This window comes from Pezoporus flaviventris, unplaced genomic scaffold (assembly GCF_033815535.1).
Source record: "Pezoporus flaviventris isolate CSIRO_AGI_PZ_B2104156 unplaced genomic scaffold, CSIRO_AGI_Pfla_v1 ptg000041l, whole genome shotgun sequence".
NCBI lineage: Eukaryota > Metazoa > Chordata > Aves > Psittaciformes > Psittacidae > Pezoporus > Pezoporus flaviventris.
The window spans coordinates 2,045,515-2,064,494 of NW_026892589.1; the positions used below are offsets into that span (position 1 = coordinate 2,045,515).

Consider the following 18,980-nt stretch of genomic DNA (forward strand, 5'->3'; position numbering starts at 1 on the left):
TTAACTACGTGGGGTTTCAAGTAGGATTCTGATCCCCCCAAAAATACAATTATTTATGCTACCTGTTTGGGTTTACAAGCCCAAAAGAGCCTCTCCTGCAAGCAGAGAAGTTTGACAAGAGCTGCATTAGAAGTATGCCTTGGCCACAAGTCTTCAGCAGGGTTACAAAACCAGTCTGGTTTTAATCTACCCTGCCACTGCTAAGATGTGCTGATAAAAGCAGCACAGTGTAGCACAGGGGGCTTCAAATCTATAATTATCATTTTGCTTCCTTTAATACAACACTCACACCATCCTCACCAAGTCAGAAGTAACTTAGTTCAAACACTCAGGTGCAGAAAAAGAAGGAAGCATCCTGCAGAGACTGCACGTTTGCATGTACAAGGCTGGACACACTGCTCCGGATGCCCTCATCAGAAAGGTTGAGGGATGTCTGGGTTTTTTAGGCTTTGGGGTTTTTTTCTGAGACAAGTTCCCCCTAAAAGACCATACATGAGATGGGTCTCACTCTGGAGCAGAGAATGCAAAGTATTCGCAGTGAACCAGCTCCTTTCCTCTAGCGCACTAGAAGAACACTAACAGAAGCATCACATTATGGCACTGAAAGAATGCCTGCCCTCTACTGTCAGAAGCTGAACAGCAGGGAAGGAAAAGGTCACAACTCCCTTTTTTGTTAATTACGAACGTGTAAAAAAATCTTAACCAAAAAAAGTCAATACCTGGTTGGGCTCATTCAATAACCAGCCAAAGTTTCTGACCCCAAAGGCAGCTCCATGCGCAGACACATCGAGACACGTCACAGGCTGGCCATAGACAGAATGGAGAATTTTGCCAGGATCTTCTGCTTTCAGGAGATAGACAATGTCTTCTGCAGCTGCTACCGCCACTGGACTTCCCCCAGCATCTGGAACCAGATTAAGGAAGTTGACCTAAAAAGAGCAGACTTAATTTTTATTAGAGCCAAAACTTCCTTTTATATCACTACTGCCACTTGCTAAATCGAGCAAACTACTGATGTGACTGCGGCAATCTTGGACCGTTCCAATTATGGACTGATTTCAAAGACCAAGTATCAGTTTTATTTCTGAACTTCTCAAGTTTAGCTCCTATGATGAAATGAGGCTGGATCTTTAGAATTAGTCCATTTAAAAAACTAATCAGAATGTACCACAACAGAACACAACAAAATGTCGCATCAAAGAAAGGACCAAGAATTAACGGAGTCATTCAGATGAAGGGCAGAGAGACATAAGGTTAAAGCACACAAAGCAAATACCACAGCTAGAACGTTAATATGGTGCTCCAGAAGAGACAATACGTTCATGCAACTAATGTGGAATCATGGAACCACAGAATGGCTTGGGTTGGAAGAGAGCTTAAAGCTCATCCAGTTCCAATCCCCTGCCACGGCAGGGACATCTTCCACCAGACCAGGTTGCTCCAAGCCCCGTCCAACCTGGCCTTGGATATAGTTGATGCTTACTCTGCAACCATATATATATATGTATACTCTAAATTAACAGAAAAGCCATCACAGGGCTCTAGGACAGCCCAAATATCAGCTCCTTATTTTCTGTCACAAGACCAGAATGATGCTGCTCTTCCTATTTCAGTAAATGGCTCAGATGCTGTTTGGAAAGCCTCACTAGAGGAGGGGTTTAAACTCCTTAACAGCACAGTTGATTTCTAACCCAACCTTAGAAAAAAGCATGGTGTCCTGAACATCTTTTACATGTGGCACACTGACCTTTCACAGCAAGCAACATGCAAGAGCAAAATGGATCCAGCTACAACAGAGTGCATGGTGGTGTTCTAACACTGTTACTGGGAAACCTCTTTAAATGTTTGGGGATGTTGTTGATTTAAGCCTTGTAAAACTGACTCAACTTTGGGGATTAGTCAGGTGTGGCTTAAATCACAGCTTCATACCCATCAGATGTGCAGTCAGCTTCCTGCAATAGGAGAGAAGCTGCCTTGCCAATTTATTCCTACACACTTCCTTCCCCTTTCAAAGCAATGTGGATGCTCTGAGACATAATCAAACCTCAGAGAACGGGATGGCTTCTGAGTGTTAATTAAAATAGTTTCAAAACTTGAGTGACAGAAGGTGCAACCTGAAGAAGCTGCACAACTAGTTACAGCTTCACAAGTGATGCTATTAGCTCGTCTGCAATATCCTGCCTCAGAATTAATCAGAGCGCGTTGCTCTGGAATGAGACCTCGAGTTTTAGCTCCAATTCTACGCGAGAAAACTGATTTACAAAATGAGCCAACTTAGTTTAATGTTGACAAAAAAAAAATTATTAAAAACAGCCAACCTCCTGCACCATATGGACTTCTATTCATTTTCACTTGTAGCTTCAGCCAGCATTTCACCCTTGCTCTTCAGTGATGAAAGGCTCATCCATTAACCTGCTTCTAAATCATAGCCTCTAGCTGATAATGCTGTTATCTAGTTCTTGTAAGATTTTCCTAAGACCCCTCTTAAATGTACCAAAAATAATGGGTGCATCAGGAGCTCCTGGAATGGAGCTGGAGACTCACCAGTTTCTGGATGTCAAATGTTGCTGTGGTTTGCCAGAATCCTCTGTCATCAGGGCTTTCCACTTTGACCTCGAAGCCAGATGCCGTTGCTACCACTGCACCCTCTGAACCAAGAGCTAGAGCCTGTATCCTCTGGTTGTGCTGGTAATGATGGATTGGCTCCCGCCCGAACATCAGGTTCCAAATGCTAATTGTCCCTGTGTACAAAAGATAATTGCTGTGTTAGCTCAGAATTTAACAGAACTTTAAAAGAGCATTGAAAGATGTAAGCTTAAAAGCATTCTAATGCAAAAAAGTTAATATACAGAAATGAGACTGTAGGGCAGGAAACCAGAACTTCAGGACGCAGCACAGCACCATGTAACAGGTTCAGAGGAAACTTTCCAAAATCACATGCTCTGGCATTAAAGGCTCTGCTGCTCTCTAAATAAATCCTAATTTTTGACTTTCAATAAACACTGGTATCTATTTTGAGGAAGACTGCCTGACTTCTCCCACATTGCCACGTTTGGGGAAGATCAGACTTAAACACACACCTAAATTCTTGTTCTACTATGTATTTGCCCTCCGTGGTCACTAAAAATAGTGAGGAAGAGCCCACATTCAAAATGAAGCCACCCTGCTACACACAGAGGAGTTTTTAAGTGAAGAATCTGAAGCTCTGCACACACAGCAATCAGGTCAGGGACTTTAATACCATTCTTAACCGTTTACAACCAGCTCCTGATCCTGATGCTCTGGGTAAACAGAAAATGCAGAAGAGTCCAAAAAGCTAAAGAATACAAATCCCCAAGAATACAGGAGTGTAAGCCAAAAAGACAAAGGGTTTGCAACTGCATTTTTCCCCAGCACAGATCACCAATACTTGATTTAAAAGCGTGGTACATTAAAGCAGTAATCTGAGTAAGAGCAACCCGAAGCAATCAGGGAGTGTATTACAGACCAGAAGGGCCAGACAGAATTGGAGACTTCTGGGCCACCTTTGCACTGAATTAACAGAGAAGCAATCTTCAGATGTGACAGACAGGGCTGGAGAAGCCTTCCTTCTACTTGAGCCATTAATGATGAAATGATTAATGATAGCTATTCCTTCAGAAGGAGACATAAAAGCTCTGACAGACAGCTGTGGACGGGCACCAATGCCAGTTTGCAAACACTCCTCCTACGTCCCAAAGGAGGTGAAGCAAGAGTGTGGTAATGAAACTGCACATAGTGAAATGGTATCTAAATGAGTTTAAATTGATTTATGTTAGCTTTTGTAAAGATTATTTGGTATCTGGAAAGTGCTACCAATGTGAAATAATGCAGATAATCCTTAAGATTCCTGTCTAATGGCACTCCCACTGAATATTCATATTCCTCGCCATGGGAATGAGGACCATAATGGGGACCATTTTTGTTTTATTAGGGATGAATATTTAAATTAATCTGCTATTTGCCTAAACAATTAGCTGCCTCTGTTTGTTCACACAAAGCCAAAACTGCAATTAGGCTTCCATCAAAAAGATAAGTCCCAACTAAAACTGTCCCGATGGAGTCATAAGGGCTCAGAGCAGAACTTACCAAAATTACTTCTTAGCATAATGGTAATTATGTTAATTGCTTGAAAGGTAAATAACTGCTGAACGGGTTTGGAAAAACAGAATGCAGGCTCACATCACACATACTTAGGCTTAACACAAGTTAACCAATACAAATGGACAGCACAAGCTCGGATTCCCTCTGCAGCCTGGTTGCTTTGTGCCTCCACAGTGAGTCCTTGGCTCCAAGCTGAGACAAAGGGAATGGGAGAAGTCTCACCTCCAGCACAGCTGATTTAAACAAGCAAGCAAAAAACCATCCATCAGAAAAGACTGCAATGATTGCCGATCATGGGTCTTAGAAGTGGACTTTTTTATCAGATGAGGAATATTGCTGCCAAGCCTCTCCATATTTCCAACTGTTTTGCAGAACATTTAAGCCAGTTAAAAGCTACTTTTGTGAAAGGAAAAAAAGGAAGGTGATTTGCTTTTGTTTGAACATCCACGTGATGAGCATTTTGCTGGTTTTAACAGTGCATTAACATGAGAAAGTTCTGCAAAATACCCCAAAACACTCAAGTCAGAGGCCAAGAATTCATAGCTCAGCTCTCTAGAACTGGGCAAGAAAGCCATTGTTATCATGTTCAATAGCAAAAATCTGTCCAAAAGATATAAAACACAGTGTGTGCAACGTCTGATTCGCAATGTGGTGTGAAAACATTCTTGGTAACATCAAAAAGAACCAAGTGACTTGTCAGGGCACAAGTTAACACCTGTTTAATGAAGGAGCACAGTATACCGAGTAAAAAAGGACTGTTCAGGAAGGCAAAGAGCAAGAGAAAGACCATTTTCTTTCATTAGGATGAACTGCTTGCTTACTAAGGTGTTGCTTGTCCCCCATGCTTCTCCCCTCGTCCAAAAGAGTGTAGGATACTATATGTACATCCTCCATCATCTTACTTGTTACCAGTTGGAAGCTTCAACTGCTTGCATGCAAGGACCTCCTCTGGAAAGGCACTAGTGTCAAACAAGGTGTATGCATTCTTGTATGGCAGCAGGAAAACATTATCAAGTTTTACACAGAGAAAGCAAACACTGCACTGTATTTATCAATAGGTAAAGTTACCGTCGGGGCCAAAAGTGCTCCTCAGAATACTCTGTATTTCACTGCAGAAACAGCAAGATGTATTTATTAGCATGCAAGCCTTTGCAACAGTCAATCATGTTTGTGTAAGGGCAGGACAAAAAAGCCACCATTACAGTTAGTTATTAGTATAGCAACATGAAAAATATTAGGCATAAGATTTACCAGTGCAGATGAGATCACTGCTTTAGAGAGTCTATCTTCCTGCCTCCAGCAGCGACCAGCACTTCATTTCCAAAGCAGTATCTTTGCTAAGGTGAAGTTAAGGTTACAAGCATACAGTATGCTCAGTATCTGGTTTTGGGTTTACTATTGTATTCTTAACAGTATTAGAAAGCCCTTAAATCCCTATTATAAGCAACACTTTCTCAGCATGCTGAAATCTGCACCACAGTTGTGATTATTCCAATTGAACTCTAACAATAACTCCTCAAACTCCTAGATTCAGAGTTTACAGCTTGCTTATATTACATCTTGGCTCCGGGAAACTAGTTAAGTGCAAGAAGCTGATGAAGATGCTGTGATTGCTGACACTTAACACTACAATCGCTGTACCAGTTGTCTTGTTTATCAGTTCAGCCAAGGTTGTACAAAGAATTCAAAATTCTAACCCAATATCTTGTTGAAATGTGCCCTCAGGAAAGGTCCATTTATTGCAATTCACTCTCAGTTGACAGGTATTTGGATAAAACATTTATCTATAAACTACTGTGCCTTACACAACACACCACAGATCCTGACTGTACTCCAGCTTTAGTAAGCATCAGCCAGTATTACACATCTCTTGCTAGATCAAAGGTGAATGGCTGGAAGCTGTTCTCCATTAATGCCTGTCTCTAGCTATTCTCCTCTTTGCAGCTGGAAGCACAAAAGACATCCAGCAAGAGCAGCTGGGTTTTACATCTGTTTTCAGACAGGTCTCTCTCTGGTATAAAAGGCAACACTTCTGCCACCAGTATCTCTTTTCCTGTAACAGGGAAAAGCAACACAAACACAGGCAAAAGAAGGATCATAGACTGGTTTGGGTTGGAAGGGACCTTAAAGCTCCTCCAGTTCCATAGCCCTGCCACAGGCAGGGACACCTAGTAGAGCAGCTTGCTCCAAGCCCCGTCCAGCCTGGCCTTGAACACTGCCAGGGATGGGGCAGCCCCAGCTCCTCTGGGCAAAATCACGTGTTAAATCACATTTTTAAATCAGACATTAAATCCCATTTGTCAGTACTATATTGGTTGTGTTTGTCAGTGTCATACAGCACGTCGCAGCAGAGCACGGCCGCCCGCTTGTGCTACCTGCTAACAGCAAACCTGCCTAAGTGGAGGGAGGGCTGTGCTTTGGTGTGGAAAACACTACACACAGCTCTTAAAGACCCATTACATCAGCTCTTCCGCATGAAGACAACAGGGCTAGCAGTTGCTGTCAGCTTTAGAAGAGATGTTAAGCAACCTACGTGTGCTTTATCTGGGAGGGAAAAAGAAAAGGCAAAGGCAGAATTTTGTCTATGTTAGAGCAGGGAATCCAAACATGTTCATGGTTTGCATGGTCATTCACTTCAGATTCTGAACACCATTGTGTGGTAAGGCCAGAGCTGCCATCTACATTCAGAAGCTGTTTGGGCCTTGCCCCTTCATCTTGATTTCAACAGAATAAAACCTCCTGAAAACACTTCTTACATGTAGTCTTCTCTTCCAGTTGGGAACATTAATTCATTTCCTTGTAACTTCCAGCTACCATCATACTTCTATGGAGTACAAGCAGTAGATGCAATACCCAGGTGGAAAGGAGCACCAGCCTGAAGTCTTAAAACTCCCCACATCATTTCCAGCCAGAGGGACAACCGACATACGGTTGTCCCTTAACCTCAGCAGAGAGATGCTGGGTGCTCATGAACTGAGATTTTACATGTTATATTCACTGCAAGGCCATTTCTCAACTGTCAGCAGATCCAGCAAGTTACTTACTGTACTCAACAGCAGGAGACCAGACCTCAGCCATGAGGTGTGCCTTTACCTTACCATAACCACATCAGCTTCCACCAAATGCTGTCATCTTTTACCTCCACCACTCTTCTAACAGAGATTTCCAAGTGACACCATTCCTGTACAGTCCCTCAGGAAAGGCATGTATGAGAAAGTCTGTATTTTCTTCCCAACTTGGGCACTCCAGAGGCAGACTCCCTGACCTAACGTGAAATCCCATGCCATTTACCCAAACCAGGAGTTCTGCATCCAAGGCCATCTGCACATATCCAATGGGAATAAATATACTACTTCCTTCAAAAACTTTTCCCTTTCTTTGAGCCAGGCTCTTTCCCTGCTATCCCACAGCATATCCTTGCACTTAGGAGAAGGCACCAAGCGCAATACTCCCTTTCTAGCTTTGCAAAGAGGGTACAGAAGGGACAATACCTGTGAGCAGTTTTAAGGGCATCAGAATGGACAAGACAGCAGATTTCGAGTCCCAGAAAGTAACACTGCCAGAATTCCCTTCCTGGAGCCTGCCAACAAGCAACAGCACTTCTGATCCCTGCAGAAACCACCATCCTTCGCTCCATGTTGCTCTTCTGCAACTTGTGAAGTACCACGAACTCTTCCCAACAGGTCTGAAAGCTCTACCATGAAGGGCAGCAGCTCAGCATCTCCCTGCCATGCCTACATGAGTATGAAACATAGCACTTAAGAGAGAGATAAAGAACCCAAAGTATGTTCTCTTGTTGCAGCACATTGTTTTCAAGTCAAACTATGAGGCTCCGAGGACAGGGGGGAGCCTGATGGCTGAAGTAGACTGCTGTTTCCCAAAAGCTGTGGCTCCCAGCCAAAGCCAGGCAAGCATGGAGCAGATGGAGTCCTGGCAAGGCCTCTACTGTCCCTGCATTAGCAGCATCTGCTCATTACCCAGAACCCTCGCCTGCTTTATCTAATGCTCCAGGAAAAGCATTTTGATTTGATTCATTTCAGTTCGGTAACGTGCAACACAATTAGTGGTAAAATCAAACTGGAGCACTGCCAGTGCTGACAATAGGAAACAAGGCAGAAGAAATATGAGGCCAGTGGGTTGGAATTCAAAAATCACAACTGTGGATCAAGTTGCCAAGTCCCGTTGCCCCAGGTGTACATAGAGTGCCCCCGCTGAGCACTGGCATGGGCAGAGGGAACTTCATTTCCCCCCCATACATTTTTCCCTCATTTACCTCTCCTTGTTTCTCAGAGGCTGACACCGTCGGAAACATCCACCCAAAGTCATAATTCAATTTTGCTTTAGTACCATCACGGAGTTACAATTCACTCTGGACGCAGGCATCCCAGGAAGACAAATCTTTCTCCTTCCTATATTTCATCTGCCCTGGGAAGCGTTTGCTACTACAGAACCAGCAGAACAGTGCTGTAAGGCAGGCACGGCGCGAGCAGAATCTGCCTGTTAGCTCTTCCCTGTGATCGGGTGCCAAGGACATCGCTGCGTGAGCTCTGTTGAACTGGGAGAAACTGATGTTATCTGAGCGAGTCTGCGAGCCAGGGATTCGACAGAGAAGTCTAGACTCTTTGCCTGACAGCACCACCTCCAACACTAGCAGATGGTTTCTCTGTGTTAGTCAAACTTACAAACAAAGAGAAAAGGGAGCTGGAAAAGTACAACAAAGAACAATCAAACACATTATCTTCAAAGTCATCCTCTCCCTCCCCAAGCTGAAAATCATGCTCTCCACCAAAGTGTAAATACACACTTCCAGCTTCCAGTTACTCAACATTTCTAAAACCAGCCTTTATAATTCCCTATTCACATAGAAACTAATCTATTCTGACCAGGCTTCTCAAATCAGACTAACTGCCATACCACAGAGCCCATTGAAATTTCTACCCAAAAGAATAGAAGGCACTAAGGTTTATGTAAACTAGTTTAGTCACAGCACACCCAGGACTGACACAAGGAATGCGACAGATAAAAACCCCAAACAGATTATTAGATTATTCAGTGGGAGACTAGAAAACAAACAAAAGAACCTCATTGTTTGGTACACTGGACAAAAAGCCAACACTTAAAACTATCACAGTTATAATTTCCTATGACTTGAGTAAATAATATTAATGAGTCTTCTGCAACAGCAGACTTGCTGTTGGCAGAAAACACTGCCCATCAACGATTTTTAGCCACAGAAAACCATTACAGCATGATTCATGCTAGAACAACAACTAAGGATGCTGATCATCTCAAAACAGTTATTTTCACATATAAAGCATTAACTTTACTTCTAAACTAAACCACAGAGATTAGAGATTTAATTGGGATTACCCATCTTTTTTGTCTTCACATGCAGATGTGTCAGGATCAAAGATAATAGGTTTACAAGCACCCTAACTTTCAAAATACTCTTTATTCATACCCAAGGAGAGGTTTTCAAGTGTCAAATCATACATTTTAAAGACAGATGATGAGCTGAGCTCTGTGAGCAAGTCAGCCTAGGATCCCAACTGGCCAGCACTGTCCAAACCTGACTTTTACAATTGCTGTTTCCACGGCCTGTTGGTCTCTTGTTACCCATTACACAAACATCTAAGTGTATTTAAAACAAGGATTTTATTAAGGTTTCATTAAATATTAGGTCAAAGTATGTAATAACCCACCACTGCAAACCAACACTTCCGTGGAGAAAATGTGCATCCATACGCTACGCCAAGAGAGGATGCAGATTAATCACATGCAAGTTTACCAGTATTCCCATCACAAAGCTCCACAGCATCCCAAGGGAGTTTTGGACAGAGGAGAAGGCTGGTGGAAGAAAATGTAATATTTTTATAGCAAAACAAGTTATTTGCTTAAGATAGCTTGGCTGGATGACAGCCTGGCACTCCAGCTTTGTGTAGCAGTTCCAGTAGGAATTAAACATCAGCTTTAATAGGTGCTATGTTCCAATGCCTCCTAATGCATTTAGGGTTATTGGCCAACTTTCTCACATAAAAGCAAGTGTGTGCGTGTGTGTGTGGATACAGGATTACAGACACACAAAAAGCTGAGCACAGCTGCTTCATTTTTGTAAAGCCCTTTTTTTTTTCCAATAGGGAGGAGAGTTGTGGTTACTTACCGTCCTCGTAAGCTGCTACAGCCAGGGAGCTGTTTATCCTCACAAAGGAGACATGTGGCCGAGGTCCAGCATCACCAGGACCATGCACTGCTTCCAGAATGGGGGCTGTGTAGTCCCAGGTGCGAGTGTCCCACAACCTCACTTCTCCTGATGTGTATCTGGAAAAGAAGGCTATTGTTCACCCCCAAACATCTGAAAGGGGAACTGCGGGAGGAGGGAGGAAGAAACAAAAAGCATCTTAAAACCCAACACCATCTACAGCTCCTGGAGTGATTCTCCTCCTGTTTACACACACACTCTGTACACAAGCCCATCAACTTTGCTCATTTTATTCCCATTTACTGAATGTAACATCAAGTCTAAGGCAGTAAACTGGAGCTACAAGAATGACACGACTGAGCTACCACATGTTACCAACCATCAATATTAGGTTTACAACCAGAATGCAAGTAGAGCTGTGCTCAAGGGGGAGAAGGCAATCAAGCAACAAGTCATGGCAAAACTTCAAACTGCTTCTTTTTGGTCTTTAAAAGTCCGTGATTGTGGCTGGGCCAAGGAAAGGCTGTTTAATCAGAGCGTTTATGTACATACACACAAGCACTCACACACATACACCCATCCAACCCACTGCTCTTCATAGAAACTTCTTAATGTCTCACCAACAGATCAGATTTGCCTACGCCTCTGAAGACTAATTATTTTATTAATACTATCAAGGGTTGTCTTTAGAATGAACACTTACTAGAATAAAGTGCTGCCTTCTCTGCAGAAGGCTCTCCCACTGAAACATCAGAAAAACCTGTAGTTTAGCATCAGTGTGCCAGTGAGAACACGAAAAAACAGAACTACACTTCCCAGATAATACCGAATGTATCTAAATGAACAAAGGTTTTACACAGCAAGCAACACAGAAATGGGTCTGTGTCATCTTTCCTGCAGCACACAACATCCTATTAAAGAACCCCCCCCTCGAAACTCTGCTTCCTCTATGTCACAGAGGACACAGGAGAGGGAGGAGAAGCTCCCTCTAAGACTGGTCAAAGAACACAGTGCAATAGCCATTTGGAACAGTTCAGTAACTGAGTTTGGACAGAACTATGACAATCAACACTGTCAAACAGTCTCAGATGTCTTTCTCTGCCACAGCTGGGACTTGGATTCTGTAGGAAAAAGCAGGATGCTACCTGCTCCATCAGCTTCGTCTTTGTTCCCATTTTTGGGGGGTAAAGTATTTCAAAAGAATGATCCTCATAAGGCTCAAAGATCTAACAATGAGAAATCTGGCTGCCCTATAAGGGGAAAAAGAAAACAGTTATTTACAAGGGAGGTGAAGTGCTTAATAAAGATTCAGAAGATGCTGGACTTAGACTCGGGTTACCCAGTTCTCTGGGGAGTACCATGCAATGGGTTACAGGTACTCTGAGCAGATCACTCCCAACATCTCTGGGTGAAAATGCTCCACTTCATACAACTAATTAAAGTGCCTGAGGGGGCGGTGAAACCTGTCAAGCAGAAAGAGATGCACATTAATTCTCTGCACTGAATTGGGAAGAGAGAACTGTGTCCTTTTCACCTGCCTTCCTCATCAGTGTTTTACACAGTAAGAGAGAAGAAAATGAGAGAATAGGGTGGGAAAAGCACTTCTCCCTTTTCCTCCTTCTGCAAATGAGGCCCAAATCCCCCTTCAAATCCTGCTTTCATCTCAAATTTACAGCAGCACTATTTCAAAAGAATAGATCAAGAAAGAAGCTTCCTTCCCCAAAGCAAAATATTCCATGCTGGTCGGAAAAGCAATCCAGATCAGTCCACAACATCAGTTTACAACACCAAAAAGTGCTTATTTCAGATATATTTTAAAACTTAGGAGACAGAACACAGTGGGACAGATAACTGCAAAGATCTATTGCTGTCCCCTTCAACAAGACACACACATAACATTTGGAAGCATTTTAATTTTGAGCTGCTTTGTGTTTCCCTTTATGTTTGAGTTGGTTGGGGTCATGTTTTCAAGCTTAACTGCAAAGAGCAGCAGATTACTCCCAAGGGGGAAGCCAAAAATTCTCCTGTCAGTAAGTGACCCTGAAAAGTAAGTCCCAAGAGAGACATAAAATACTGGTAGAGTTGACAGAATATTCATTTTCATCCCCAAATAAGCATGGAAGAACAGCATCTCCTCCTAGTGCATACACATACTCGCTCTCATATAGTCCAGTGTAGGAATGTAAAAAGAGAGACTAACAGATGGAGAAACAGAATGACAGGAATAGAGAAAAGACACAGGGCTGGCTAATTTTCTGAGTGCACTGCTTATGGTTTTAGTATCTAGCATGCAATGCAAGGGATTCAGGACTCAAGACACACCACCATCCATAAAAAAGAACAGGGACTGCAATCCTGGAATGAAAGCTCCAACATCACAGCACCACAGCAAGTGCTTAAATTAATTCTAGCTCTGAATTCAACCAAGTCAAAATTCGGCTTGAACCATTCTTTGTTCTTGAAAGACCTGAAGCACCTCTACAGCTAAGCTCAGACTGCAACAAACGACCAAAGGTTCCTATCCGTTTGAAATAAACTTCACTCGAATTGATGTGTTTGTGCTGGGACCTGCTTTAAAGCAAGAACTGTCTCTGCTTGGTTGGCTCTGCACCATACTTCCCTGTAGTCTCCTCATCCTCCTCGTCTCCCATGATGGATAGAATCATATAATCACAGACTGGTTTGGGTGGGAAAGGACCTTAAGATCATCCAGTTCCAACCTCCTGCCATGGGCAGGAACACCTTCCACTAGACCAGGTTGCGCCAAGCCCCATCCAACCTGGATTTGAACACTTCCAGGGATGGAGCATTCACAACCTCCTTGGGCAGCCTGCTCCGGTGCCTCTCCACCCTCACAGTAAAGAATTTCTTCCTTATATCTAACCTAAATCTCCTCTGTTTAAGTTTGAGCCTAAAGATAGGTACATGCTGAAGAGCTTTCATCAGAGCACTTCAAGAAAGGACAAGGGCTTTATGTTCATCAGGAAGAAGTGGGAGGATGGCAGCAAGGCATCTTTGCCCCCATCCTTCCTGCATCCCTACCACTATATCTCACTCAGCACACTCATCCTTCCCAGTGCAGCATGACAGCAAATCAGTCCCACGCAGCAAACCTAAAGGATCTGGAGAGATGTTACAAGACCATGATGGAAACACAAGCAGAGGTCTAAGTTTGGGCAGGGAATCAGCATGGGGAAATAGGAGACAAAAACCACCTCCTCAGCTGACAATACGCTCCGTTGGCCATCACCACCACATGCCCATTTCCAGCATAGACTGGGCCTCCACCAGAAGAGAACTGGAAGAATTTCAAACTCAGATGAATCCAATTCAGAACTAAAAAATTTAACAGGTTCAACTCCCTGCTTTCAGTGCTGCTGTAAAGAGCAGCACTCTTTCAATTTGTTACCACAACAAAAGGCTTTTAAACTAGTAAAGCACTGCCTTGCTGTAAAAAAATAAATAGGCCACTTTACTGCAGACACTTGGCAACTCTGCCATAGCAATAGATGGCTGAAGAGCGCAACATGCACATGCTGCACGTCACAAAACCTATTTCTAGATAATGTCAGTATTTCTATTCATTTCCTACCACAACTTCTACACTTCGCCATGAATATCTACTTGGGTTACCAGCTGCTGAATGAAAGATGCCTCAGAGCAGAACCAAACCATCTGAAAGACCACACCTGATTCACTTCCTTTAGAAAGGCTGTCCAAAGTCTTGCTTTCCCAAGCACAGGTAAAATTCTCTTGCTTACAATCCTAGGTTTCCCCCTCTCCTTGCCCTGATGCCTTCCAAGGCGTTTCATCCACACAGTTTCAGGGGTCTGCGTGCTTCAATCCCTACTTACCAGGCCCAGTCATCCCCCTCTTAGCGCTCAACAGACACTCTGCACCCAAGTAACTCAGCTTCTCCAACAGACTTACATGTCACCTCTTGCTCTTTTGAACGTTTCAGTGTATACACATGAAAAGCAGCAGCAGGAGAAAGACAGGAGCTGTAATCTTCTAACTATACTCCTTGACAAGCCAGTTCTGTAATTCTGGACAGATATGTATACATCTGTTAAAATGAGTCTGCAAATTCAGCTTAAGCTTTACAGATACACATAAAAACCTTGCTGAAATGGAGCAACAATAGCTGGAATGCATATGGTACAGAGAAACGGCACAAAAATAGATTAAACTCTTATGGTATCTACAAATGCAGCATAATAAAAATACCTACTCACTAATCAAAAGCATTTCAACTACTTTTTATTGGCAGTAATGTCATAATGAGATGAACCATTTCCTCGTGCCCTCTCACATGAGTGAAAGCAGAAGACTGAAGGAGAAAAGAGCTGGGGGTTAAAAGCTGCTGATGTCCCATGATGGCTGGGAAGCAGGTGGTGAAGTGCAGAGCACATGTGGGAGGAAGCCGAGATGCAGCCTGGGCATCGCTCTAATGAAGTGGTGCTGAAGAGGCAGGCGATTTCATAAGGAGAAAAACATCAGGAAACTGGTCAAAACACAGAGTCTCATCTGAAAAAAGCTCAACTGTGTTGGACAGCCATAGCCAGAACAAATTTGGGGACGAGGAGGAGGAGGGGGAGGCTGATCTCTCTCCAGAGCCCCAGATGTCTTTATCGTTGCCTAATGACAATTATACTCAACCAATTAAGACCCTGCTATCACAGTTGCATTGTTAGTAAGCCTTTGGCCCTGAGTGTTGATGGCTGTCTAATTAGTGTTTGTGCAAAGTACAACTGCAACTAATACATAAACTGACAAATACACAAAAGAAAAACTGTTAACAGGAACATTTTCAAAACAGTCGAGGCTCTCCTCGTTTTCAGTCCATGGCACAGCAAAGACAAACTGCTTTCCTTCATGGCTTGCTTACTGCTGGCACTGCAGAATGTCACTTCCAACGAGCAGGTCAACTGGGTTGCTGGTGAAACAGGATGCTGGTGACAGTCCATTTTGTTGGCTGTCTCAAGCACACGATGCCAGGGCAAGTCTTACTACACTAAGTTGGTGTGAACACCAAAGATATCTCAGAAATCAGTTCATATTTTCCGTGTTTTCTCTAAAGAATCTGTAGCAAGGAAATAAAAAGGAAAGAGAAAGAAGCCCCCTTTGTTTCACAGTCAGGTTTGATTTCCAGAAGGCAAAGCCTGTTCAGTTTCCAGATACCTGCGGTGATCAACAAAACACAAGAAAAAACCCAACAACTTTGTTTCAGGCAGTCAGTGACCATCTGTTAATACTCAACAGATCTTATTATGAAGTCCTTACAATGTCAATGCATTTTATTGAAGTCAGTAGGAATTTTGCTCAAGTAACAGTCGCCAGCTATAGTTCTGTTTGAACGGATGCCTGTTGATAAGTAAGTAAAATAATGAGTATTTTGCATGGTCTTGCTGCAACAAGCATCTCGGACCTTTCATCCCTATTCCACCAAAAGCAAGTAACCAGTCCTTCATGTGGTTAATTAAGGTATGCAGTCAGTGACCCCCTCAGGAGGCTTAAGAATAAGGTCCAAATAAACCCAAGCCCGAACGCCTTTGGAAGCTGGTTCAAACTGCTCCTAAGCTTCATGTTCTCCATGAGGCAGTGGTAATTCATAACGTTCCATTTCAAACAAAGGCTCTTCACCACAACCACTGCAAGCTGGAAGATGCCACAACGGCAACATACAATACTGAAATGAAATGGATTCTATTACTTTCTTTATACTCAACATTAAGACCCAACAAGTCTTCTCTGAAATGAGGCTAACTTATCACAGTGTTAGATACCTCACAGAGCAATTATGTGAAGACTGATTTTGCCACTACGTATATAATCAACAGGTAGCTTGGCTAAGGGATTCCTTAAGGGAAAGATTCAGGAAAAAGAAGCTACAAGCAAGGAGTTAACAACTACTCTATATGGCAGAAAGGCATATAAATAGAACACAATAACCAATACAAATGAAACAAGAAAGAGAAAATTTTCTGCCATTATAAAGCACAGCAGAAAGCTATGCCATAAAATACAAGAAAAAAACAGATGGGGTTAAACCAAACCCAGCATCTGAAACAATCCTAACACAGGTAGAAGAACGTGAAGCAGACAAGTAATGTCCCTGATTTCATCCCAACACTATTTTGGGTTGCTTGAGACATGAGTGCAGCTATGAGAAAAGTGACTAACTTGTACCAAAACGGATCTGGAAACACTAAGATTGAACATGTAGGAAGCACATTCTGAGCATTCCCAAACTCTTCTGCTGGGAACATGACTTCCCCATTCATCAACCCACGTCCATCTGTGGATCACTCATAGATACTGAGCTGCAAAGAGCTTATACTTTCCTTCTTATAGCCTTATTTAGGAAACCACAGCTCTAGAAAGTGGGTTAAGCTGCAGGAGATAATGCGCAGTTCTTCTGCAGGTTACTGTTGTTATCTGTAATAGAATTAGTATTTTTCCATCCCAAGTACTTCTGTGTGCCTCACCTCCTTATTAATTTGAAGTGGATGTAAATGTCATACCAAGGGAATAGAATCAAGCCAAAGGGTTATATGGCAGGAAAAACACTTTAATGAACACTTACAAAAGCAGCAGTTAGAGAAAGACAAACTGTCTCTAGTAATTTCCTTAAGGCCAAGAAACTCCCATCATTTAGATCAAAGTTCCAGTGTCTTGCATCAGCCCAGGCCCACTGATTCAACCAGTTGCTCTGATCAAGGAAACATAATACTGTGGGTACTGTCATGGCAGGAGGAAAAGAAATAAATCATCTTTATCAAAAGAATTCAAGAGGAATTGGGTTGCAATCTGGGGAGGATCTGCTCCGTCAGACCTGTTATTTCCTAAAGGACAAACACATAATGCAACAAATAAATCAATGGCTCCAGTTTCAGATACAGGGGAGAAAACTCCACTGGAAGACGATGTAACTTGGAACGTTTACGTGTTGGAAGGGACACAGACTGCAACATACTGCAAACAGCAGAGAGGGTAAGTATCACCTGAACTCCAGACACTGATGGCAAAAGCACAGGGGCTGGTAGGCTGGGGAAACAGTAAAAGTGCAATGATAAGTTTACCAGAAAGAAGGATGGGTTTGTCTGCTCTCAGGAGAAAATCAGGCTTTGCAAGCTCAAAAATAACAACTGTGACTTGAGAACTGGGCATTACTAAGCACACAGCCCGTCTCGCTGCAGCAGCGCATTCATCTGCACCTAGCACAACCCAGAGGTAAATCAATAGCTCCATGGTCAGGCAGGCTGGCAAAGCATCTTTCACAAAGAGTCGGGATCAAGCTTCTGCTCTTGGTTTCACCTGAAAGGCTCTTTTCCATAATTGACAGAGAAGCCAACGTGCTTGTCACTGAACACAACCTTACCTAACTCCCGTAGTTTGTCATCTGACCGCTCTGAAATGATGTCATCCCCTTTTCAACCCTCCTAAAGGTGACTCACGTGAAAAAAAGGAAGGTCTGACACTGACTATCTCTTAACAATGATGAGAATGAGTGAAGATGACACAAAAGGTCTAGGGAGGGCTGAAGGAAAAAGGCAAGCATTTTACCTTCTGCCTTACTGCTTTGTTTTACATCCAGGCTCTCAGTCACCAAGAGGGGAGGGAGAAACCTATCAAAGTTGTGCCATTATACAAGCACAATTCAAGCAATTAAGCAAGGCAGGGGTTTATTCAGGCTGCTGTTCAAGACTTCAGTTTGTTAACTTTGATTCATTTTCATTACTAATTAATATTTTGGTTTCCTCAGGTCTGCACACTGAATTAAGATGCAAGAGCTAATAACAAATACCTTGAGAATAACCCACAAGCCCTATAGCAAAAACCAAAGAAACCCAAACCAAATTAGATGAGAGTTGACATGAAGTTTGGAAAGTGCAGGGAAGTGTTTTCAAGCCTTTCGGGCTAGTTTCACACATCATTATGAAGCTGAAAAGAACAGCAAGTCATTTGCAGGTCACCTTTGAACATAAGGGAAGTAGACTGGGAGGTGATCACAGAGAACAAAGACACCCACCACATAGTAGTAGCTACTTACATTATGTTGCTCATAATGACTTAAACTGTTAAGGTCCAAATTGTCTGGAAGTGCTGCAGTGTTTAAACTGTAACCCCCATAAGACTCTTCAGAACAAAGGCAACTGTATGAAAATCATTTCAGGGCATTCCTCAGTATGAGAGAATCAAAATTTATCACTACTTCTAAACCAGATGATTCCACCAACTACACAGAGTGTTTAGGAAGTTCTTTTCCTTCTCATTACCTTTATCAAGCATCACTTGGAGAAATACCATGTGTGCTAGGTCTGCTCCACCCTGAGAGGGAGGAAGTGCTCATCTACTGATTTATGGAGGCATTCCAGAGCAGCAAAATCTCGCTAGATGTAACCCAAGAAAATGAAGTCTCTAGGAAAGATGACAATACTTATGGGGGAAGGAGGAAACTGTGAAGAGACGAACCACAGGCTGATTCCCAGCCTAGCCTGTAAGAGGGGCAGGGACTCCACACAGCATCTGCTAGATGGGTCTCTAACAGCAGTAGCACAGCAGAAGCATACCCTTGTATTTCCATTTATGCGAGCTCTTCACTAACAGTTTACCATTCTTTCTTCAGCTAAGGAAAACTGAAGAAAGAAAAAGCAGA

At 42.8% G+C, this 18,980-nt stretch overlaps 1 protein-coding gene across 1 annotated transcript in view; it reads right to left on the reverse strand.

Moving 5' to 3' along the window:
• Positions 1-18,980, reverse strand: part of FBXW8 (F-box and WD repeat domain containing 8) — a 53,996-nt gene that overhangs the window by 16,884 nt on the left and 18,132 nt on the right. Inside the window, exons 5-7 of the mRNA XM_061465781.1 lie at positions 10,283-10,440; positions 2,545-2,741; positions 720-929 (exon numbers count right to left, since the gene is read on the reverse strand). Of these exons, the coding sequence (XP_061321765.1) occupies positions 720-929; positions 2,545-2,741; positions 10,283-10,440 (565 nt within the window). The remainder of the gene's footprint in view (positions 1-719; positions 930-2,544; positions 2,742-10,282; positions 10,441-18,980) is intronic.